Here is a 25,039-nt window from a genome sequence, read left to right as displayed (position 1 = left end):
GTTTATAATGTAAACGTAATATAATATAATATCATATCATATAATATAATAATGTGTTTTTTTTTTATTCGGAACTAATTATTACAACGAACCTTTCCTGGAGGAAGCATTTTAATGTAGCGACTTTAAGCTCTTCCGCTGGAGTGGTTGCTATAGGAACGAGGAAAGCCGATCTGAGGATTACATGATTTTCACTGCCTAGGTTAATAAAAAGCATTTGAAAATAGCAAAACCGTCATGTCCTCTGTTTCCCAGGAGCTGAAAGACACGTGAGTAGTTATGCGTATTTATGAGGCTTTCTCCAGAAAATAGCGCGTTAAAATGCGATTGGCATTAGCATGTTGATATAGCAAATTCGATTAGCTTAGGATTTTCTTGAAAATATAATAAATGATGGCCAATCCTTTTATAATAGGAGTAGAGCTGAGCTTCTCTGATTTGCTCAAATATGGCGGCACAATAATACAACTGAGTTGGAGTGTTTTCAAATCCTGTGGATATAAATACATTCAGATGTAACATTACCGATGGTTTTATAATAAGATGCTAGCCTGTTGGAAGTAACGTCAGTAAGTTTCCCCTGTGCTCTTGTACGTTAGTTCAGTGGCCAGTTCCAAATGGCTTGATGCCCACTATGACCCAGTCGCCAATCTATACACCTTTTCCTCTTGCATTGGTAAGTCCCTTGAGTCACATGAACTCTCACAATACATATCTGCAGTTTAGCCTGCAACTAACAGTTACCAATCTCACCAGCTCATTCTTCCTGTTATATTTCACAGCTCTCTCAGATTTGCATGGAGATGGTGAGAATAAGGTGAGTGTGTGTTTATGGCATTGTGTCCCTTGTGAGAAAGATGTGTGCTTATAGTTCACCAAAAAATTCAAATTATCCCATAATTTACTGACCCTCAAGCCATCCTAGGTGTATATGACTTTCTTCTTTCAGACAAACACAATCGGATTTATTTAAAAAAAAAAAAAAAATCCTGGCTCTTCCAAGCTTTAATGGTACCTTAGATTTTGAAGCGCATGGATCCATCATAAAAGTAATCCATACGGCTTCAGGGTTTTAATAAAGCTCTCCTGAAGCGAAGCGATGGGTTTTTGTAAGAAAAATATCAATATTTATCAATTTATAAACTATAATCACTGGCTTCCGGTAACAAGAGTGACATATTGATGAACGTGGAAGCACAGAGGATAGAGCAAAACACCGGTCTCGAATTAGGAGTCTTAAACGAGAATTTTTAAAGTGAAATGTTGGAGGAACTTGAGTTTGTTGCCCAACCCTATTTGTTTGAACCAAGAGAGACTTCTACTCTCAGCTAAGCTTACGCTAGGTCACTCGTCGGGTCAGAGGTCACTCTTCAGCCGGAACTCGACTCGCATACGGCCATTACCGGAAGCCAGTGATTATAGTTTATAAAGTTATAATTATGGATATTTTTCATACAAAAATGCTTCACTTCAGAAGGCCTTTAATAACTCCCTGGAGTCATATCGATTACTTTTACAAGGTATGGATGCGCTTTTTTGGACTGCAAAATCGAAGGTACCATTCACTCCCAATTATAAAGCTTGGAAGAGCCAGGATATTTTTTTATATAACTCTGATTGTGTTTGTCTGAAAGAAGAAAGTCATATACACCTAGGATGACTTGAGGGTGAGTAAATTATGGGTTAATTAAATTTTTTGAGTGAACTGTCCCATTTAATATATATCAGTACATTTGACAGTACATTTGAACCATATTTCAAAGACAATAGACATAATTATAAAATTACTTATAAATATGTACTTAAGTAGGTAAAAAAAAAAGCGAATTGCATTTAATATAAATTTAAACTGTAATACAATTTTAATTTAATTGTAAATAACATTAAGGGTATGAAAATATTACATTCAGTAAATCTATTATTTAAAAAAAATATATATATATATCCATAGAAGTAATTTTAAAAGTATGAAGTTGAAGTTGAATGTTTTTTTTCCAAGAAGTTACCTTTTTATGCAATGGCAATAATCCATCATTGAGAAATAGACTGGCAATAAAGAGTGATTTGAGCTGTCTGTGTACCAGCTGGTGGTGGGTGATCTTGGCACAGGAGTGTGTCACATGAAGCTAAAGGTGTACCGTGGCACTGGTCTGTTGAGTGAGAGCACCCTGCTGGACTTGCCCACTGGACTGGTCTCCTTCCTCATGGACCTGCATGAGCCACGAACACCGGCCATCGCCGTGGCCTCTGGTCCCTTCATATACGTCTACAAGAACCTGAGGCCCTACTTCAAGTTCACGCTCCCTAGTCTAGAGGTGAACCCTCTGGAGCAGGACGTCTGGAGTCAGGCCAGGGAGGTGAGCTGTTCATATCACACATTCAGCTCTATGCATTGAGTGAATGAATGAGGCATTTATACAGTGCTTTACTACTGAACACCCAAAGCGCTTTACAATCATAGATGGGGTCTCTCCTCAACCACCACCAGTGTGCAGCACGGCAGCCACAGTACAACAGCACTAGTGCGCTCAATACACACACCAGCTATACGTGGAGAGGAGAGAGAGAGTGATTAAGCCAATTTAGTGGATGGGGATTATTAGGAGGCCATGATTGATAAGGGCCATTGGAGGGAATTTGGCCAGGACACTACATCATGTCGTGTGTGAGGCTGCCATATGTTTACTGTAATGATTACTGGATGTGTTTTGACTCTTAGGACATGATTGATCCAATGACCCTTAAAGAGATGTTAGAAGGATTAAGGTGAGTTACTGTATATATTTAGTGTTTTGACCCAATACACTGCAGTTGTAATGGCTTTTAGAGTACAGCCTGATACAATACATGTGTATTTCACAGTTAGAGTACTGTAGATAATTGTATTGTTTTCTCTTTAACAGGGACAAAGCTGAAATTCCACTCTCTGTCAGATCGCTACGGTAAAAACTGTTCTAATATTATATGTAAGGAATAATTGATGACAGGCCGTTGAATTATTAGAAAAATAATGCACACCCGAGGTGGTAATGCGGTCACGACGCGAAGCGGAGTTGCCGTTACACCTCGGGTGTGCATTATTTTTCTAATAATTCAACGGCCTGAAGTCAATTATTCCGCTTATACTACAGTTACCACACCTCGAAACATTGTTCAGATTATGTATTTCAAGACGTTTGTAAAGTTTTTGTCATCAAAACGCTCTTGTATGTAGGACTAATTTCTTACGCATCTAATCCCATGCCTCCGTTGCTAATTCCAAAACGTCATTTCAGAGTTAGTAACGGAGGTTTGAGCCGCTGATAGCAGACTAATGCTGGGGTCACACGACTAGCTGACACATTCTCTGACTGTTTTCATCGACTGCAGCAGATTTTAAACACCGACTTTGAACACAGACTGAACGCGCTGAACACGCGTTTGGGCATGATCAGTCATAAGTATCAAATTACATTCATAACCGGCCTTAAAGTGTGTTCCCGGCTTTATGCAGTTATTAATGCAGTTATTAGAGAGAGATGTTGCAATAATGAGACAGAAAAGCATATGTGCGTCAATATTATTATTTATTTATTAATTCAATCTGTTTTAATTAATTCGTTAATTCTTTTTTTTTTTTTTCTATTATTGACAGATGACAGTAGACTAGCCAAATAAACGAAACCCAAAGCCCTTTTAACAAGTAGGCCTATCAATAATTATTTATTTGTTAAATTATCTGCAATAAAAATCCGTGCTGCAGGACTATCCATTTATTTAGCCTAGATATTCAGTTTAATTTTCTATTGATTATAGATAGGACTTTATAGTTTATTTATTAAAATTAAACTGCATGTTTCTATTGATTGTGAAGCTAGACATTGAAAATTGCAGATCAAGCGCATGGGGCGAAATGCTTTTTCTTGTTATGAATTGTATTCTATTTTCCGTTATTACAGTTGACTACGCGAAGTGATATGGAACTGTAATGCGGTCAAGACCTGCCTGGAACTACTTTAGCCGTGCGTTTCCCTGAAAATAATGCACACCGTAGAACGTTCGTCAACCAATCAGATTCAAGCATTCAACGGCCCTGTAGTATAACTGTTCATATTATAACCTTATTAAGATTATTAATGTAGTATATTAATTATATTATAGTGTATATATATATATATATATATATATAAACAATATATACTATTAATATGCTATAATAATAAGGTTATAATATCAAAAAAAATTGTTAAAATATTATTTTTCTTATTTTTTAAAAAAATAAGCAAGTTTCAAAACTTGGAATTGGTTGCCTCAAAATAAATCTTTATATAAAAACAATTATTTAATATAAAATATAAACCTTTGGCAAAGTGATATGGTACAACCAACATGCAGAAAAAGCTTTTTTTTCTTTTTATCTATTAATTAATTGCTTTTCTTGTGTGATTTATTCAGGTTCCTCATGCTTGAGCCACAGGAAATGGAGAGTTTTGTTCATCTTTACAAAGAGCAGCCTATACGTAGACAGGTGCCAATATCGGAATACATATACACAGTCACTCACACATAGATGGCCAAAAACAATTACAGTAGCATGGCTTTTGTCTCTTTGTTTGCCTCAGACGGTCATTACCTGTATAGGGACGTTGAAGAAGAACATGGCAGATGAGGATGCAGTTAGCTGCCTAGTGATTGGCACAGAGAACGGTGATGTTTACATATTAGATCCAGAAGCCTTTACCATTCTCTATAAGGTCAGCACATTCATATCTGCTTCATATGTTTGTAGTTTCTGGTTTTTAATATCAGTGAATATCTAGTTTAAAATGACTTTACATGTAGTTCTAAATAAACCGATTTCCTAAAAAGAATGAGTTTCCCTGTGTGTTTTCAGATGTCACTGCCTAGTACAGCCACCCTAATGGACGTGACGGGTCAGTTTGATGTGGAATTCCGTATCACTGTGGCCTGTCGCAACGGCAACATCTACATACTACGCAGGTAACTGAGTGAATTTAAACTTATTTACACATTTTTGCGGTCCAAGATGGAAGAACTGAGGATTTTCAAAACTTCAAATCTCAAAGCACTCAAAACTGGACATGATGAGGATGTCCGCTGGTAAAATACATGTAAATACATTGTAAATGTGTTTTCATTAAAGTTTCATATGTATTTTTAATACCTATATTACCTGACTTTATACTTTGCTATTCTGACTTTTTCCTTGCAGTTGTGAGCTTATATCTCGCGGTTCTGAGTGACTTATTTTCTCTGTATTCTGAGTTTAAAAGTCAGAACTGTGAGTTTGTATCTCACAATTCATACTTTTTTTCTCAGAATTGTGAGATACAAACTGGGAATTGCGAGAAAATAGGTCACACTTGTCACTTACCTTTACCTTTTTTATTCCGTGTCGGAAGCAAGCTTGCATAAACCTGTGATAACGTTAAAAAAGGCCAATAAATAGGTGAGCAACGCTCACTGCCATTTTTTTTTTTTTTGCCTTAAAGGGATTCCCCAAAGCCCAAATACTGCATTGAGCTGTCCTCTCACCCAGTAGGACTGGTGAGGATGGGAAAGAATGTAGTTGTAGGATGTACCGATGAGACGCTGCATGGTTACACTCAAAAGGTATGATACATGTATCCATGTCTGTCACAATAACAATAATGCCTCAAAAACTGATAATGATAACTTTCTAATGAATTCTCCTGTAGGGGAAAAAGCTGTGGACGGCTTATTTGCCAGCCCCTGTTACCACCATGGCACTGATGGACCTCCCCACACGAGGATTCCAGGCTGTACTGGTGGGTCTGGCCAACTGTGAAGTACACATGTACAGAGACAAAAATCTGATCAGCACCATCAAAACACCAGTAAGTACTGTCATGAATTCAATGGCATCATATTGAAGTGTGAAGTTGAAGTGTCCCTGTTGTCATTATCATTATCAGAGACTTTAATTTCTGTCTTACAGGACGTAGTGACAAGCATTTGTTTCGGGCGCTATGGACGGGAAGACGGCACTCTGATAATGACCACCAAAGGTAGTAACTTATGTTACATGGTAGATAAAGCAGTTTTACGTCAACTGTAAGATTGGATACAAAGCATTTCAAATGTTTTTAACTGTCCAGGAGGAGGTTTGATTGTGAAGATCCTCAAGAGGACGGCTGTGTTTGATGACAGAGACTCGGCCCCTGGACCCCCAATAGCCCAGAGCATCCGCCTGAACGTGCCCAAGAAGACCAAGCTCTACGTGGACCAGACTTTGAGAGAGCGTGAAAATGCAGTTGGTTAGTGATGAACCAAAATAAATTTTTTTACAGAACCACCTAAACAGAAATGAACTCTTTCCCCACCATTGATGGAAATTTCTGGCAATCCATGTTTTCACTGTTATACAGTAGGGGCGCTATTACACATCTTCTGAAACCGTAGAGAATCTCTGGATCAAAGCACAGACAGAAACAAGTGATAAAAGCATTGCTTACGCACATGTAGAATAACGCCACCATCAAACATTAAACCACATATAAATCAAAACTGCCTAACGTTACAGAATGAAATGTCGACCCAGGATGAGCTATAGGACTGTGCAAGCTTTGGGAGTGTTGATGGAAGAAATCTACATCTGTTTTGATTATCGTTCTGAATTTTCTCAACTTTTTGTTCTGAATGTTTCAATGATTCAAGTGTTGATAAAAAAAAGATTGCTTGTAGCTAGAATAAAATGTTCTTTTTCTTTTTCTTAAAGCAGAGGCTCTGTTATTTTGATATATTGCATGTTCAGCTATTCATACAAAAAAAAATTCTGGTGACCTTGAATATTTCAGATATTATTCTAATATGCTTATTCGCTACTCAAGAAACATTTCTTATTATTATCAATGTTATATAATTATCAATATTTGCCTATTTAGCATAATTTTTGGCCAAGGTGAAAAGTGTCCGCCCACACATCCGACATGTTTATCTTTTGTATTTTATCCACGTTTTGTGAATAAAATAGATGCTGACACAGTCAAAACACGCCACTGAAGAAGCGCTTAATTAAACGTCAATGTTTAGGTCGATGGCTCTCCAAAACCATTTCGACTGAAACCAAAAGTTCGTTTTTTTGCGTGTTTCAGACGATTGTTTCCGTTTGATGAAATTTCGGTGCATCGCTACAATTGGACCGTCTGTGAAGCAGCATTCACACAGTACTAGAACAACTGAGATAATTTAGTCATTTTAATAACCAAAGGTGATGGTGTAGTTTTCTGTTCTTCTGTATTAGCCTCTTGTTGCTTTTTCTATGCAGCCATGCACCGAGCTTTTCAGATGGACCTAAGCAGGCTGCGTCTAGCTGCAGCTCGCGCTTACGTCAAAGCCCTGGAGTCCAGCCTCGCGCCCATGTCTGCGAGCCTGACCGAGCCACTCAAGATGAACGCAGTGGTGAGTTGTGCAATACTGAGTGCATGAACAAGATGAAACCGGATGACCGATATCGATCTCCACTTCTGCTTTCTGTTCCTGTGCAAGGTTCAAGGGCTCGGCCCATCCTTCAAGCTCACTCTGAACATCCAGAACACTGCAGCGTCTCGTCCGGTCATGAACCTGGCCATCAGTTTTCTGTATGATGAAAGTTTGTACAGCATGAGGACAGCCTTCTTCAAGGTGACCTCAGCTGAGCAGTTTCATGATCATTATTCTTACCTGAAGTTATTAAAGGACAAGTTCGGTATTTTACACTTAAAGCCCTGTTTACAGGTCGTATCTGATGAAATAGAACGGTTAAGATTAAAATTTGGACACATGCTGCTGTCCCCCCCACAATGGTTGTCTATATGCACTGGAAGATTCCGTCCTAAAAACACATTAAACTTTCGTTTACAAAGACGTGAAACTCACCGAGAACATGTTCACTGATATGTTCCCTCAAAAATCGCTGAAAAAGATGCTTTCCAACAGGTTTTATCGTAGTTTTTGTCCAACTCCATTGACTTAATAGGACGTGCTGTGAGACCGCAGCACCTTTACGGTATTACTCCGCCGCTTCTTCTTCTGCTTCTTCTGTGTATTCAATGAAATGCCCGTGGTTTGCTTGCAATTGGCAAAGGTGCATTATCGCCAACTGGGCTGGAGTGTCTATTATTCAAGCTCTCAACAGAAGAATCACGGGTGTGACGCGTTTGGCAAAATAGGTCCACAAAAGCGAAATAAACCTAAAATTCTCGGGACAGGAGCATGTGTCCAAATTTTAATCTTAACCGTTCTATTTCATCAGATACGATCTGTAAACAGGGCTTTAAGTGTAAAATACCGAACTTGTCCTTTAATGTTGAGGAAATGTTTTACTGAAAACAGTGAATTGTTGTGTGTCTGTAGATTCCCCTACTGGTTCCAGGACTGAATTACCCCATTGACACTTTTGTGGAGTGCTTGAGTGACAAAGGCATCTCTGACATCATCAAAGTAAGACTCTCACCCAGTTAGAACATCTGCAGTTAGAATATTCTGAATGGCTAGAAAAATATAAAAATTGCACAATATACCAATATTAGCCCCAAAGTTTTATAGAAAACTGAATTAACCATTTTATTTACAGAATAATAACTAGGCATCGCTCACATACATATGATGAAGTGACAGTAAAGACTTTCATAATGTTACAAAATATTTATACTTCAAATGTTCCCACAAAAATACTCAACATTGATAATAATACGAAATGATTCTTTAGCACCAAATCAGCATATTCGAATGATTTCTGAAGGAATGATTTTTTCACTGAAGACTGAACAGGAACAAATGACATTTAATTACTATTTAAAGTCCCCGTGAACCGGAAGTTGCAAACGACTTTTCTCCAGTGTTGTGACGTATTTCCAAGTGAAACGGAATATTGAACTTTTTTTTTTTTTTTTATAGCAGGGTTTTACTTTAGCGCTCCTCCTCTCCATCTCTGCTAATAGCAGACTAACGGTTAAGCGTTTTCAACCCAAGCCGTCAAACTGACGTCATCAGAAAAGGAACGCCATTTTATATTGTAATAATATAAATATATATATATTACAATATAAAATACCCATTTCTATTTAAATATATTAAAGTCGACATGAAATCAAAATGTATATATAATTTTTATTTTATTATTTTTGATCAAATAAATGCAGCCTTGGTTTTAATAGACTACTTTCAAAAACATTCAAAAAATCTTATCGATCCCAAACTTTTGTATGGCAGTGTGTGTATAAAATGTAGGTAAAACAGTGTTTATCTAAAATGCTGTGGCATAAGAAATCTATTCATGTCTACATTTGCTTGAACTGAATATTCTATTATCATTCTATCACTGTTGCCACCTCAAAAAATAGGAGCATGATGCCCCTGTACAGTCTCATGATGTACAACATAAATGTTGATTACTGTATGCATGAAATCAAGCCGATGTTTGTTGTTACGTTTCTGATTTCAGGTGTTTGTGCTGAGAGAAGGAAAGAGTGCTCCTCTCCTCACCGCCCACATCAACATGCCTGTGAGTGAAGGACTTGCACTGAACTGAGTCGTGTCGTCTAGCCGAGCTTCACAGGCGTCTTCAACTCTTGCTGTGCTCCTAGCAGCAGCATTAGTTAGCAGCGAGGCTTCTCCACGGAGCAGCCTGAAACGTCACAGGAGTAAAGAGAAGCTTGTGCTGGCCGTAGAGCCGGTGCTTCCTGTAGTTTAGATCAGGATTGAGGGAGGCGTGTCCTCACAGGCAATACCTTTTAATGGATAGTGACTGGAGCCTCTGATTGACAGCTGTGAGGCCAAGTGCTCCATAGTTTGGATGTAAGAGTTGTTCTGATGTTTATTTGTGGTAGTCATGTATATTTGTATGTAAATTCATATTTATTATTCCTGATGTAATGATCACACACAAACTCAATTATGAGGCTTTATTGACTTTTGTTGTAATATGATTCATAACATAATCAGTGTTATGGTTTATGAGGGTAATCTTGCAAAACCATTCAAGGCAGAGCAGTAAGTAAAATATTAGGTGTGTCCCAATTCATATACTTATGCACTATTCTATGACGTTCTGTAGTATAAATAGTGTGAAAAGCACTTTAAATACCCGGATGATGCACTTAATTAACGGAAAAATGAAGTGTGGAATGTTTGACACTTCATGCACTCAACTGTCGCATCAGAGGGGCATCAGAATACAATGTTGAATGACAAAATAACCAAATGAAATTCATACACTACATGGTTAGTGCACAGTGTTTCATCTGGGATACAACTACTATTAAAGCACACACATGAAGAGGCACAAGAGTGAAAGGTCACAGGAGAATCTCATGTAAAGGGCAGCCAGAGCTGTTGACGACTGACCCTTCGCTAAGCCCCGTTACTGACCAGTCCTGCCTTAGCAAATGTTGCTGCTCACCATATTATCAGACAAGCTTTTGCTCATATTCTGTATGTCTATGGAATTCCAATGTGCTTTAAAGATTTTAACCGGGTTTACAGGTAATATAAACAGTGACACGGTACCAAAAGAGGATACAGACAATATTTTTCCCCCTTTTCAAATATAAAAACAAAACAGCATCAGTAGTCACATGGAGTGGGGCTTAGCGAAAGGTCAATTCATTCTCTCCCTCTATACAGTGCAACAGTGCCATCCACTTTTTCAGAAGTATGTTTTCCTTTCATTTCTCCCATAGGGACTTTAAAAAAAAGTTTTCGTTAAAGCGTTATAAGCCATGTATCAAGACAACCAGCTACAAGGTGAATCATAACATTACAAACTTTGATTTAAAGCAGTGGTTCTCAACCTTTTTTGGGCCAGCGCCCCCTATCCAATATCCAGGTCTCTGATTCATCAATCTGGTGCACTTTGAGTTCAAAATTAAAAACTCCAACCCATATTCAGTGTGCAAATTAAACAAAAGAAAAATTCAAACCTCTTTTAGTTGTGTCTGTGTACATTACACTACTACTACATAATAGTTATAATATTACTACCATGACAGTAATAACCATGTCATTAAAGCGGTAATGTTTGCACTTAGGTTTTATTACGCATTTAGGACAGTATTGCAAGAAGCTGCTTACATTAACCTTACTTTCAAAAAAAAAAAAAAATACAATCATGATTTTTCATGAAAAATTATGTTAGAATTGTATGCCTAAAATACCTTGGTATCAGCTTTCATCAATGGTATAATTAATACAATTACAATTAATTTGGTTTGTCGTGATTCATTTGTGTTCATAATCAGTAAAAAATAAAATAAAATCTTCTAACAAGAATAAACATAATGAACAATTAAATTATTATTGTATTATTAATTATTTTTATATCGTGAAACTACCCAAGCAGCGTTTCGCGCTCAGATGTGATGGCGGAATGAATAACGTTACATTACCAGAATATATTTCAATTATCCATCAAATTGTCATTTTCTCCTTACTGTCTAGCGAGTTAACAATAATGCCTGAGCAGTAAATTACTTGGTGAAAAAGAATAAGAAATAATATCAAGTCGTCAAAATACAACTCGTCAAACGTGAGAACACTCATTTAAACAGCATACACACACACGAACTTGACTGCACATCATATTTTTGACATTATTGATACTGCTTTCAATCGTAATGCAATAGAAATGAACACAAAAAAACCTGCCTAGTGTCTACCTACAACACTAGAGCGGCTGCGGATGAAGGTTTTTTTTTTTTTTGAGCGCTGTTGACGTATTCTTTCACGCGCACACACAATATGACATCACACTCTGCGCATATGTTTTACAACATAATTTAACATATATATATAGTCCTAACACTTTTTAAATAGCCCACTTAAAGTTTTTATTACAAATAAATTACTAAATGCTTAAAATGAAAAAAAGTAAATGAACAAAAATTTGCGTTATATATTTAAACTTGTGAACACCCCCCTTTCAAAAATCTTGCTTCCAACGCCCCCCGTTGTTCTCTGAACGCCCCCGTTGAGAACCACTAATTTAAAGGTATAGTGGAGGATTTTCTTTTTCCGGGTGGATCATCAAGACTATTGGTCCTCCTAATTGTCAATCATTCTGGTGATATTTTTACGTAAGGCCGTTGTACGTGCTCGTCCTTTCTGCGCATGCGCACTTTCAGGTGTATATGTGTGGTGAGCTACGGTTTCAGCCATTCATTGAAGCTCGCCGTTCTCACCGGGTTTTTTCAATATGTTTGAGGGTCGCAAGAGAAAAAGTGTCTACGAATTGTATGACAAGAAGAGAAAGGCCTCTGAAGAAAGAAACAAGACCAGTGTTTTTGGGAGAATATTTCACACGCTGGAGTGCGCTAAAAGCACAGGTTGGGCTTCCCACTGATGCCTCAGTTGCGAAGTTTCTACTCGACAGGTAAAGTTTGGCATGCTATTTGGAGAAATCCATTTAAAATCACTGCCAGTAAAAGTTAATGTAAGCTATGATTAGCGATGCTAGCGTTTAATAGGCGTTCCCTCTCGGGAGCAGGCAGAGTGTTGCGCATGTGCATTTTTTCAAAAAGTGGAGAGGGCGGTTCTTTTCTAAAATTCGGGAAAATCCTCCGCTATACCTTTAAAGCAAAAAAGTAATTGAAAATAAAAAAAAAACAATAAAAAAAACGTACAAAACAGCTTTAGTGATGGGAAGACCTACAATCCCATGAAAAATTGCAAACAGCATAGTCAATTAAAAACGATGGAGAAATGTGAAACTGCTCATTTAAAAATGTTGATTTTATATATATATATATATATATATATATATAAGCAATATGTTTTAAGTGTATTGCAAAATATGACCACATACAAATATTTAAGCGTTTTGAGAGCGCAGGGAGACCGACTCGATTACATAATTGGCAGTGCTTCATGGGATTGGGCAGAACTAAATTGATCTTTTGGCATTTCGACTCTGGTGGAATTTTCTATACTGCATCATGGGTAATGTAGTTTTTCACCACAAATTCTGCTGTTAAACAAGATTATTTTGAAACTAAGTATAATGCAAAAATGCAGGCTAACGGCCCGTTCACACCAATGATGATAACTATAAAGATAACGATATAAATATATTTATAAAAATCTTTCTCAAGATTAAAGAACAGCAGAGTTCACACCACAGCGTTGGAATCACTTTCAAAAACGATTTTATCCCTTTTTTATCCGATGATCGATACAAATATTGACAGCCAATCAAAATCCATCCTGCTGTAATGAGCTTGAGCATTTAAAGTGACAGACAAGCACGTGCTTCTAATAAACAGAACGATATCATCCGCTGGTGTGGACGCTAATATAGTTATCTTTATAGTTATCGTTCTTGGTGTGAACAGGCCTTAAGGCTGTTTAAAGGTTTATAAGTTATTAAAAATCAATTTCCCTATGGAGAAAACAAATGGAGTTTTTACTTCCTGAAACCCAACTGTTGCACTCTATTTCACAGTTATAGACTAAACTTTTTACTCAGACTAGGCTAGTCATTGGCATAAGTACAAACGTTCTCTTTGGCTCAGATACTTCTAAGTTTTGCACCATATCTTGCATGCTTGTAAGCTTTATTGTACACTACCATTCAAAAGTTTGGGGTTGGAAAGTTGTTTTTGAAAGAAGTCTCTTCTGCTCACCAAGGCTTCAATTATTTGATCAAAAATACAATAAAAACAGAAATATTGTAAAATATTATTACAATTTAAATGATCTGTTTTCTATTGTAATATATTACAAAATGTAATCAATTCCTGTGATGGCAAAGCTGAATTTTCAGCATCATTACTCCAGTGTTCAGTGTCACATGATCCTTCAGAAATCATTTAAATAAGCTGATTTGCTGCTCAAAAACATTTATTATTCTAATGTTGAAAACATTTGTGCTGCCTAATATTTTTGTGGATTTTTTTTTTTTCAGGATTCTTTGATGAGTCATAGTTCAAAAGAACAGCATTTATCTGAAATAGAAACTCTTAACATTATGGAACATACATTTTTGAACTGTCACTTTTGATCCATTTAATTAATCCTTGTTGGCCTCAAACCTTTGAACAGAAGTGTAAACAAAAAAACAGGTTCACTGCTTTTTCTGAGTATATTCTGTAGTATCTCAATATTTGCTTTTCTTTCCTAAATCGTGCATTTTGCCATATACTGCTGATAGTATGAGTGCTATCCTGCTGGTCAGGCACTTGCTTCATAAACACAACTGAGGTTACATGAGGCATGTAGTAAAGAAGATTTGGGACTGAGGAAGCAGAGAGGACAAGGAACATCCACCTAAGCAAACATAGTGAGGGTGATCCACTATAAGACAAGAGGGAGAGAAATGTTGCAAACATATATTACTGAGCCACAGAGAGACATTTGCTTTTTGAAGTTCTCATTACTAATGACCAGTTTAGACCAACCTGGGAGAAGCTGAAGGATACCAAACCATCTTCATCAGCGTCCATTGTTTTAAAAGTTTCTGTTGGAATAAATGTGAACTCTCAACACATCTAGTCCTGCTGAATTTTGATGGGTTACAGTAATTGCACTGTGAAAATTATCATAAAAAATTGAGTTTTCTACTTGGCACACTTACTGAACATAGTCTCGAGGCGGATCAGACAGGCCACAAAGTTGTCGAAGTCCACGTTGAGGTCTGCCTTTGCATAGCGCAGGATTATCAGCTGGAACAGGTTGTTGGTTAACTTGAAGCCTTATTGAAGCATAAAATCCCAAAAGTCATCATAAACATAATTTACCACAGTAATTATAGATGTGCTTTTTAAAGAGTGCTGTATGTGGCAGATACCTGCTGATTCTAATGCCAGACGCATTTCATAAGAGCTCATTGTGCCAGACTTGTCCAAGTCAAACTTCCTAAACACAGCCTAATGATTTATTGAAGAAAAAAAAAATACTGTCAAGATCTACTCTACCATTCAAAAGTTTGGGGACGGTAATATATATATATTTTTTTAAACAGTCTCATGTTCAACAATGCTGCATTTATTTGATCAAAAATACAGTAAAAACATTCATAATGTGAAATATTAAAATATCTGTTTTCTATTTAATGTAGTTTTAAAATGCAATTTATTTCTGTGATATCAAAGCTGATTTTTCAGCATCATTACTCCAGTCTTCAGTGTCACATGATCCTTCAGAAATCATACTAATCATATACCAATTTGCTGCTCAAGATTTTTTTCTATTCTTATTATCAATATTGAAAACCGTTCAAAAGAACAGCATTAATTTGAAATAGTAAAAACTTTTGTTAGAAAATATTTCTGTCACTTTTGATCATTTTAAGGTGTCCTTGCTTAAAGTCCCCCGTAGTCAATAATTTTTCATAAAACTGATCTTTGATCACCAAAATGGCATATTTAAAAGTTTTTCCTGTGAACATTCTTTTTATTCATGCTTTAAAATAGCTTGGATGTAACTCTACACCCTTGCTTCATTTATTATACGTGGACCCATGAATATGCAAATGAGCCCTGCCTCTACTCATACAGGCTCGTCAAGTCGATGTTTCAGAATTGTAATGCGTTTTACGTATCGCTCTCTACAACGTCGTACACATAACGGTAATTAATATGATTAGCCTCTATAAACGTGTTACTAATGTTACACAAACCATATTCCTGTTCACCATTTCAGAGTCAGAAAGCTGCCTTCTAAAAATCAGCTTCCTTAGAAACTCTTTGAATGCTTAGGCCTATAGTTCATCATAACATCGTAATATACATAATTTCGATTTTTCATACTATATAGGCCTATAGTTCCTTATAACATCGTAATATACATCGTTTAAATTTTTCTTATCAACAGACCACTGCTTTGCAGGAGTTAATGATGCTAAAGCCCGCCCGCACGTTGACTGGGTTGGTAAAACCATAAAGTAAGCATAAAATGTAGCCACTGACAAGATATCGTTTGATCTTCTCCCAGAGCACATGGAAGTCGGTCAGTCCAAGCTTTCCAACACCAGTTGTCTTTATAGCAGGTCAAGGTTTGTTCCAAGACTTTAATGCATACTATTCGCATGCCTTCAAAGTGGACAGCAAATGCTAACATTCATTAATGTGGAGTCTTTAAAGGATACATCCATAAGATTTATCATGGCTCGACAGGCCTCTTTGTCAAATCCGTCAGTTTTTATATCTTTATCTGTAAGAAGAACCATAAATAAGGTCATTTCATATATCAGTTCAGGGAATATAAAAGGTTAAATATGACCTTAGCTTTATTCACAGCATATGTGACACGTTGTCAATTAGCAAAACTGAAATATGCGTTACGTGTCCATTAGCACACTCACGTTTGCCAACCACCCGGTTCAGAATCATCTGGAGTTTGGACACATTGATCTCCATTTCCTGTAGAACAAAGTGAGTAATCAATGAAGCTATTGGGCATAACAGCAACCCATTAACAACACTTCCTGCTGTCTTACCGGCCCTGCCAGCTTTGCGAAAAGTGCCTTAAAGCCTGCGTCAATGTCACTCTCCTGGAGTGCAGGCTGCCATAGAAACAACACATTCATTAGCAGCGAAACTTCCCAGTATTCATCTATGTGCAGTGTTGTTAAAAACATTTCACAGGGAAACTCACCTCCTCCGGTACATCTGCTGAAATTTCCTCATCTAGCTCCCTATAGTGAAAGAACTACATTTTATTTTCTCTCAGAACCATCCACAAGAAAGATGGGTTATGGCTCGCCACTTTGTGCCAAATTTCATGACAAAAAAACACACATTTCTCAATGCAAGATTTAACCATCCGAACATGCAATAATATTGTGAAAAGATTCAGGGAAACTTCTGTTAAATGCAAGGCAGGAAATTTCTGTTAAATGCAAGGCAGGAAATTTCTGTTAAATGTTTGTGACCTTCAAGCCCTCAGATGGAATTGCATGAGAGACCATCATGTTACTGTGTTAAATATAATCACATGGGCTCAGGAGCACTTTGAAAAACTGTTGTCACTTAACACAGTCAAGTTAAGAATAAGTCTGCATCAAGAAATGCCTCTCGAATCTCTATTACGCAAGGTCAAGGCTATACATCAATTCAATGCAGAGATGCAAAAAGTTCTCTGGGCTCGAGCTCATCTCAGATGGTCCAAAAACAGTGGAAATTTGTGCTGTGATCAGATTAGTCCACATTTCAGCTTGTTTTTGGGAAAACGGACATTGAGTTCTCAATCCCAAAGAAGTAAGGGACAGTTCATACTTTCATCAGCATCTGTCATGGTATGGGGAGCATCAGTGCAAACAGCACGGGTGACTTGCATGTGTGTGAAGGCACCATTGATGTTTATTTAATTGTATTTCTAACCATTTCAAAAATGTATTACTGCTTCATTAAAAATATTATATTAAACAAATTCACCATTCTGAATCTGAATAGACTGTATATTATTTCTTCATTTGGAAAAAAAAAAAACATTACATTCTCAAATGGTCACTCACTGGGAGTCAGCAGCCTTTTCTGAAAAGACCCTCAGCACAAAGTCTCCTTCTTTCTGGGGCTCAAAGGTGGAGGGGACGATGATATATTCCCCTGCTGGCAGGCAGAAGCGCGAGCTCACCTCTCGAAGGTTGATGTAGAGCTCGGAACGAGCGCTGGACGTGTGGGTGAGGAAAAAATCACGCTTCAGATGCACACCCACCCTGCCCAGATACTGACAAGTGGAGGAGATTCATATCACTACACGCATATCATCAGCTATCGGACCATGTGCAGGATCTCTCAGCGTTACGCTATCTAAACTAAGAATCAATCTGCAGTTTAGGCACTGATAACAAAAGGTTTACCTATGTTAAACAATGCTGATCTCGTACCTCTTTTGGGACCTGTAAGATTCAGAAATAAAGTTTAGAAAAAAGAATAATTAATAATAAGTATGCATCTTTCAGTTTTTCTTTATAATTGGAATCACTATTTTAGCAACCTATAATAATTGTTACGTCCAGTAATGTAATATAGGGAACAGTGGGGCTAGTTGTCACACATTTTATGCCAGTGAATATTTCTTAAAAGTTGACTTTCTCTATAAAACATACCTTAAAGCCTAATAGTTAGTGAGGTAAAGCCCATGTGACAACTTGCCCCAGTCTCCTCTATAACATGGAAATATATTTAACGAAACAAGAGTTTATTCCTGATGCATAAAAAGCATCTTAAAGCTGATTGATTCTTCAGCAATTACTCTATTTAGTTACTTGTGCCCATATCAAATGAGTTTTCTACCTCATAAACGGCAAATCCAATCGTCTCCATGTCTTTGCCCTCCCGACGTAACTTTCTGCGATTCTTCTGCATCAGGGCCACTAGAAAAGTGCATTCATCTTGATTTTGGATATCTGGTTCCTTCAAGACTATTTTAAACTGAGGATTGATCCAAAATGTTGCTGTGTAGAGAGAAATAGACTTTAATGTGAGAGCACTGTCACTCATATCAGCTCACAAGCATCCTTTCATAGAGAACGTGCCTGGATAATTCCTGCAGCCGCCAGCAGTGCTTCCTCTTCTCCATTCACCAGGATACAGGGACGTGTTCCACTTCTTCACCTCGCTGCTCTGTAGCGCATCCGCTGTCAAGTTACAGATCTCTAGTCTGCTGAACTCTCGCATGAAGTCACTGAACGACATCCTGTGTGCGGGGGAGTGAACAATACTTATATTTAAAGCGTAAATTGATAGTTCAGAAGATATTGGGAAAAAAATGTCAGTGCTCTATTTGTCCAAACAATGAAAGTCAGTGGGGTCCAATGTTGTTTTGGTCCCCATTGACTTTCATTATATGGACAAAAACATTCTTTTGGACACAAGGGGAGTAGAATTTTCTTTTTTGGGTGAATCCCATATTTCATATTTGTGTGTCATATTTTGGATGACGTGCCATAGATGTCCTTGTTGTGTTTAAGTTGTATTTAACACAGTAAAATTGCAGTAATGGTGCCATAAATATTGAGCAATTAATTATTCCTGTTTAATATACCACATGTGTAACTATTTAAAAAGTAATATGCAAGAGAGGAACAGATTCCATTGATTAAAAAAATACTGCAAGAAACATGTACCAGAATTCTCCATCCTCTTGGCAGTTGTGCAGACGGGACCTTACAGATGGGTCGATTTCACGCCATTCCTTTGACCTGAATTAACAGATGGTGACAGTATTCAGCAAAGCTTTCTGACATTATTCATTAATATTTTAGGAATAATGTTCCCTATTCACATCATTCGTCTTACTCATCACTCCATGGCCCCATCCACTCCACTTCTCCCCAAGGGTTTCTGATGCGCAACAGCTTTGTGAGGTTTCTTCTGTACTCCACCTGGCCAAGGCCAACAGATTTACATCTGCCAATGATGAGTTGTCTGTGATTGGTTGAGTTTCTTGTCAATCAAAATCCAACACTCACCTCCTCCACTCCAGTAACGGAGTAGGCGTGACCTTTCACTAGCTTTTTAAAGGTGATAGCCTCCATGTCAAAGAAACTTGTAATCTGAAAGTGAAAATAAAATAAAGTTGAGTACTTTTGAATATATTAATAACAATCTAAATATGAGAATCTAAAGTTAGGTTAGCATGGCCTCTGCTGGTAGATGCTGAAATTACTTAAAGGGATTGTTCACTTTGAAATTAAATTTTGGTATGTTTTAGCTTACCTCAAGGGCATCCAAGATGTAGGTGTCTTTTTTTCCGCAGTAGTTTCAATTTTGATATTTTTAGGTCAAACCGTTCTTGTCTGTCAGTCATATAATGCAGGTCTATGGTCACTGTCTCAAACAGCATGCACAGAGTCCAAATTAAAACAATTCCCCGTCGTCCAAATTAAACAATTCCCTAGATGTCACTAGATGTCGCCTTGGCTAATGCGAAACCGTAGCCAAGGCGACATCTATTGTATATATCTATACCCGCCCGCGCTCTCAGATCACTTGGACGTGGCTGAGTTCAAGAGGTAAAAACGATATAAAAACTGTTCGTTTTCTCACACAAACCGCTCGTTTCGTGTCTTAGGCCATCAATGTGTACTTACGATGGGGAATTGTTTAATTTGGACGACGGGGAATTGTTTTAATTTGGACTCTGTGCATGCTCTTTGAGACAGTGACCATCGACCTGCATTATATGACTGACAGACAAGAACGGTTTGACCTAAAAATATCAAAATTGAAACTACTGCGGAAAAAAAGACACCTACATCTTGGATGCCCTTGAGGTAAGCTAAAACATACCAAAATTTAATTTCAAAGTGAACTATCCCTTTAATCTAAAGCATTTCTCTCCATTGAAAGTCATTCAAAAGTATTATGTTATCCTGTGATTATATTATATTATACTATATAATATGACTGAATTATATTTATTTGAAGGGCTCTAAAAAGCTCGAAATGGACTAATATTTTATGTATCTGAATTCAGGCTGATTGGGACACTTTGTGCCATTGAGATGACTGGGACAAAGTTTCCCAATCAACCTGAATTCACCTAGATGTTCAAGACACAGACTTCTCCAGATATTACAGACTGATTGGTTATTGGTTATGTTGTTCCTGAGCACTAACGTCTATCGAGCAGCCCATCAGGGAGCCTCTCTCCACAGCTCTTCTGATGATGCTGAAGAGGTTAGGTGGAGCTTTTTTCAGCTCATACATCTCCGTCACTCCACCGGTGAAGTCCTCAAACCCCTCAGACGTGCAGCCTCCGGAAAGAGCCTCGTAGCAGCCGTTCAACCTGTCACATTCATAACAACCAACGCATTACACAACCAAACAAGATCCTGGTCTGAAGTCTACCTGTGAAAGCGTATCACTGAGGCCTTCTTACTTTGCATAAGCCTTCTCCACCAGGGCGCTCCAGAACTCTGCTCCCTCGGCTGAGTGGACGAAAAGTAGCTTCCCATCTCTGACAGGCAGTCGGTCGTCAATCACCACGTCCACCCAGTCCCCGAACTGCCAAAACTAGAAAACCCAGTAAGAAACACATTGGGTTTAATGCTGCGCTCATATCATGTCACAATTATTATAATTGAAAGAATGACAAAAAGGCATCAAAGAGTCTACTCTGAAGCTTTGACATCCTCTTACTCTAGATTTGTTTCTGTGGAAATGTTCACAATGCCTAAATGCATCCATGTCTGACATTGATGACAATTAGTGATTTTCCAACTTTTCAACTTGTAATTACGAGTTTGACGAAGACGTGAATGTTTTTTTACTAGTGAGGAACACGTAATTATGATAATACTGACGTGGCATGAATGCAGCATTAACCAGTGCAAACAATGTGGGGATGGGTGTATTATATTTTTGGCATTCACATGATGTCATCAAAGTCATGTCTATTCATCAAAGAATCCTGAAAAAAATATATGATGGTTTTAGGCAGCACAACTGTTTTCAACATTGATAATAATAAAGGTTTCTTGAGCACCAAATCAGCAAATTAGAATGATTTCTAAAGGATCATGTGACACTGAAGACTGGAGTAATGATGCTGAAAATTCAGCTTTGCCATCACAGAATAAATTACATATTAAAATAATTATAAAATTGTAATAATATTTCACAGTATTAGTGTTTTACTGTATTTTTTATCAAATAAATGCAGCCTTGGTGAGCAGAAGAGACTGGTAGTGTATATTATTAAACATTTGTTTAAAAAAAAAAAAGATAAATAACATCTTTGTTAATTTTTCTCTCTATGTAAACATCAGTTCAGTAGGTGCTACTGGCTGTACTCCAAGTCTCTCTGCAGCACTAATGCTCTGAACATTACACGCATTCACTGAGTGACTGAGCCTAAATGGCTCCTGGCTGGACAACAGAAGGGGAATTTGGCAGAGAGGAGTGAGAGATGTGGCCATTTCATTTTCTGGGTGAGGCTTGTATATATAGTCACTGCAGCAGACAGGGTGGGCTGAGGTTTAGGGACTGTGGCTTAAAGTAGATCTGCTGAGCTATGGAGAATCAAATGGAAGGGGAACAGATCAGTTTACACGCTGCTTTGAAAGGAAGGAAATGTTTGGGATTTTTCACAAAAACCAGGGCTCGGGAAATGTGTCAGAAGATTAACTAACGGGTTCTAAATGTATTTACTTAAATAATGGTAAAATATTCATTTTCTTGTGTGACTAAGTGTATAGATTACCTCTAAATGATGTCTCTCTTTTATAGGTAATTGTAAATTATAATTACATTTTAATCGTAATTAAAAGAGCAATTTGGCTGGTCATACAATCATATATATTGTAATTATATATATATATATATAATTAGACATTTATAAAATTAGAGTCAGAAATATAAAATAAAAAATATTACTGGAAAAAAACTTAAAATCTGAATGTACACTGCTCAGTACCTGAAAGTGAAAGATTCCAGCATATTGTTGATGGAAGCTCTGGCCATGAGGCACCACCCGATGCAGCAAGGGTTCATTGAGGGTGAGGCACGCAATGGCAGCCAGCAGCCAACAATCTCCTACAATCAATATATTGAAAAGAAATTAAAAAGTGTAGTGAAACAGATGGAAAACATGCTTCATTGCTGCTTCAGCAACGTTATCACAAAAACATGCACTTTCTTGTGAGTTAATTGGCAGGAAAGCATCCATGCCATGTTTTTTAGTTCTTCATTGATTTGATTCTGTTTTAGTAGATGCTTGTTTTACCTAGAGCTCCTTGGCAGATGTCTGTGCGAGTGGCCCCATCTACGATAAAGTGTGGATCAGTGCAGAAATCCTGGGGTACATAGAGAAGACCTATGGGTCAGACAGGGCATACAAATGACTGGATCGTCTCTGCTTATTGATAGATAAATAGTTGGTTGGTTTATCAAACAGTGTTATTTTTTTTACTTTTTACTATTCTAATATTCTCACCGTCGGCCTCATCCAGCGAACACCTTTGGTTTTGGCAGAGCCGGGGCCCAGCTCTTTGAATCCTAAAGAAGACTGCTGGGCTGGGAATGTTTCATCCTCAAATAGACATCCACTCTGAAGGCAGCGGTCACGCAAGTATTCAAAATCTTGGCCCAAAAACTTCAGGGCCATATGGTTCTGACCAAATCCCTCATTTCGATCCCATTCACTCCTCAAACGAGCAGCGATTCCCGTGGCACAAATTTGCTCCATCCTGGAAAGAACTGTCAGGGACACTCAAAAAAACATATGGATCACTGCTACATCACATCACTTTCACATCAAATTCACTATTCCTTATTTTACAACAAAGTCTAAATCCAAAGTTTATCACTTTGATCAATCATAGCAGCCACATTATTAGCCTATTATTTATTTATTATCATATCTACCCCCAAAATGTAATTATTTAGAAGCAGATGTAATGTAAAAACTGAACTGGAAATAAAAATCAGGGGAAGAAATCCTTCCACTCATTATGTTTATATGGTTGGTGGTTAAATATAACACATATACAGCTTGATATTGACAACCACTTATGAAGAGAGTGAAAACATTTGACAACGACAAGAGACATACTTATTAATTATTGTACCTTACCTTAAAACGGCACTCTCCAAAACCTGTTATGACTGTCCTTGCAATGAGGTTCTGTTTAATTAACTTAGCCTATATCATGTTAGGCTTGTCCCAGCATGTAAAGGCTGCTGAAAAGACTGCAGTGCGGAGCGCGCGCACGCGTGTGGTTCCGAATGTTACTATTTACTTTGAGACAAGCAGTTATATTCCTCTAGAGGGCGCAAGGGTGCTGGAGACATTTGCAGATCATTATTACATTAATATTTTAGTCAGGGACCGATACATGACACACACAGGAAAATCGCCTGAAATAACAGATTTTATTTTATTTTATTCAATTTTAAATAACCTTATTGAAAAGGTAAACGACTGACAAACGCAGACAAAAGTAACAGATTACATGTGGCAACAACGTTACTGCGCTATATCTGCAGGAAGCCATTCATTTGGACAATAGAATAATTTAAATTATTATTTAAACCCACTGTACATTAGCAGATTTCAGCTTCAGCGTTGCAGATTAAGTGACTGCGGCAGCCAGTAGCTAAAGCTAGAATGTGAAGTTACTACCATCTACAGGCGATTACAGCTGTAAACACTAGATTTTTTTTAAGGTTCTAGGGAACAAGAGTGCAGTTTTATAAATTCTATATCTATTGTGCTTCATAATTTAAACCCAGAGTCTAAAGCAACTCAAAGGCCTACCGAAAATATAAAACAGTGCTTGATATGAACTGGGCATACACTGTTCTGACAGTTAAGGAACACTTATCCTTTTACACTCTGATTAAGATTCATTTGAAGTAGTTGGCTGTTGTTGAGAATGCATGTCAGGTTGACTGCCAAAGCTTTGGTCAGCAGGTGTTCTGGAGCCTCCGGATCTGATCTCAGATCTGTTGTCGACCTGGTGAGAAGGTCCACGCTGTTCATCATCTCTGGATGTTTCTCGAAGTGATCCTGGAGAAGAAATGCCTGAGATGAGTGAATCACTTGAAGAATCAGAATCAGAGTGGTGGTCTGATCTCTTCCTTTTCCATTCTCTGCTCTTTCAACTGCCAGAAGTGTTTCTTTTTCTTTTAGCTCCCAGTCTCATCTCAACCTAACAGCTTGAGCTTTGGTCAGAAGGTGTTCTGGATGCTCCAGATCTGATCTCACTGTTGTTGACCTGGTGAGAAGGTCCAGGCTGTTCATCATCGGTGCTGGACGCATTAATTTGTGATCCTCCAGATCTGATCTCAGAGATATTGTTGACCTGGTGAGATGGTCCAGGCTGTTCGTCATTAGTGCTGGACTCACTCATTGGTGTCTCCACACGTTCTGGCGGTTGGCTATTAATATACACTGGATAAAATGCAATTTTCAAGAACTCACCCGATGCGTGCAAAGCTACAGACCAATAATCTGCATTCCAGGCCAGCATGGAGAGCAATGGATTGTTTTCAGGACCATGTGTCAAGGAATACTGAGCAAGTTCATTTATAGATCTTCGAACCAACCAGATATATAAACGTGGCCCTGATAACAGTTAAATGACGGGGTATGCGTA

The 25,039-nt window shown here is 37.7% G+C and overlaps 2 protein-coding genes across 5 annotated transcripts; one reads left to right on the top strand and one right to left on the bottom strand.

The window, feature by feature from the left end:
* The first annotated feature begins 132 nt into the window (after window positions 1-132).
* bbs1 (Bardet-Biedl syndrome 1) lies at window positions 133-9,913 on the top strand. Of its 2 annotated transcripts, none has more exons than XM_082141039.1 (17): window positions 133-269; window positions 600-676; window positions 783-817; window positions 2,085-2,357; window positions 2,720-2,766; window positions 2,904-2,942; window positions 4,435-4,507; window positions 4,602-4,733; window positions 4,874-4,980; window positions 5,493-5,613; window positions 5,700-5,858; window positions 5,960-6,029; window positions 6,120-6,278; window positions 7,289-7,422; window positions 7,510-7,644; window positions 8,356-8,442; window positions 9,446-9,913. In XM_082141039.1, exons 1-17 carry the CDS (start codon window positions 238-240, stop codon window positions 9,530-9,532), a joined length of 1,767 nt encoding a protein of 588 aa, XP_081997165.1. In that variant the 5' UTR covers window positions 133-237; the 3' UTR covers window positions 9,533-9,913. The 2 variants fall into 2 exon arrangements, with proteins under 2 accessions (XP_081997165.1, XP_081997166.1); XM_082141040.1 differs by having other exon boundaries at window positions 146-269; window positions 605-676.
* A 2,091-nt stretch (window positions 9,914-12,004) lies between these two features.
* Window positions 12,005-24,059, bottom strand: LOC309477688 (calpain-1 catalytic subunit). 3 transcript variants are annotated; one of them, XM_082141027.1, is made up of 22 exons: window positions 23,515-24,059; window positions 22,876-23,138; window positions 22,666-22,735; window positions 22,357-22,475; window positions 20,821-20,954; window positions 20,559-20,727; window positions 19,409-19,492; window positions 19,236-19,321; window positions 19,064-19,138; window positions 18,473-18,633; window positions 18,231-18,391; window positions 17,822-17,833; window positions 17,450-17,661; window positions 16,591-16,630; window positions 16,433-16,498; window positions 16,298-16,355; window positions 16,082-16,146; window positions 15,903-15,971; window positions 14,783-14,861; window positions 14,570-14,686; window positions 14,394-14,452; window positions 12,007-14,289 (listed from the first exon to the last, which is right to left on the bottom strand). In XM_082141027.1, exons 2-22 carry the CDS (start codon window positions 23,125-23,127, stop codon window positions 14,263-14,265), a joined length of 2,115 nt encoding a protein of 704 aa, XP_081997153.1. In that variant the 5' UTR covers window positions 23,128-23,138; window positions 23,515-24,059; the 3' UTR covers window positions 12,007-14,262. The 3 variants fall into 3 exon arrangements, with proteins under 3 accessions (XP_081997151.1, XP_081997152.1, XP_081997153.1); XM_082141025.1 differs by having other exon boundaries at window positions 12,005-14,452; XM_082141026.1 differs by having other exon boundaries at window positions 12,005-14,452; window positions 22,876-24,059.
* Window positions 24,060-25,039: the final 980 nt, after the last annotated feature.

Source organism: Leuciscus leuciscus, assembly GCF_965113295.1.
Source record: "Leuciscus leuciscus genome assembly, chromosome: 16".
NCBI lineage: Eukaryota > Metazoa > Chordata > Actinopteri > Cypriniformes > Leuciscidae > Leuciscus > Leuciscus leuciscus.
Note: the sequence above shows the minus strand (reverse complement) of the source record. Positions and strands in the feature narration are given on the sequence as shown.

Bases quoted from the DNA above. Each gene is read 5' to 3' on its own strand.
- bbs1 (XM_082141039.1), top strand. From the start codon at position 238: ATGTCCTCTGTTTCCCAGGAGCTGAAAGACAC. The intron at 2,767-2,903 runs GTGAGTTACTGT...TCTCTTTAACAG, and splicing joins GAGATGTTAGAAGGATTAAG to GGACAAAGCTGAAATTCCAC. The intron at 5,859-5,959 runs GTAAGTACTGTC...TCTGTCTTACAG, and splicing joins TCAGCACCATCAAAACACCA to GACGTAGTGACAAGCATTTG.
- LOC309477688 (XM_082141026.1), bottom strand. From the start codon at position 23,127: ATGGAGCAAATTTGTGCCACGGGAATCGCTGCTCGTTTGAGGAGTGAA. The intron at 19,322-19,408 runs GTGAGTGTTGGA...GGCCTTGGCCAG, and splicing joins CCGTTACTGGAGTGGAGGAG to GTGGAGTACAGAAGAAACCT. The intron at 16,631-17,449 runs GTGAGTGACCAT...CTTTCACTATAG, and splicing joins GAAAAGGCTGCTGACTCCCA to GGAGCTAGATGAGGAAATTT.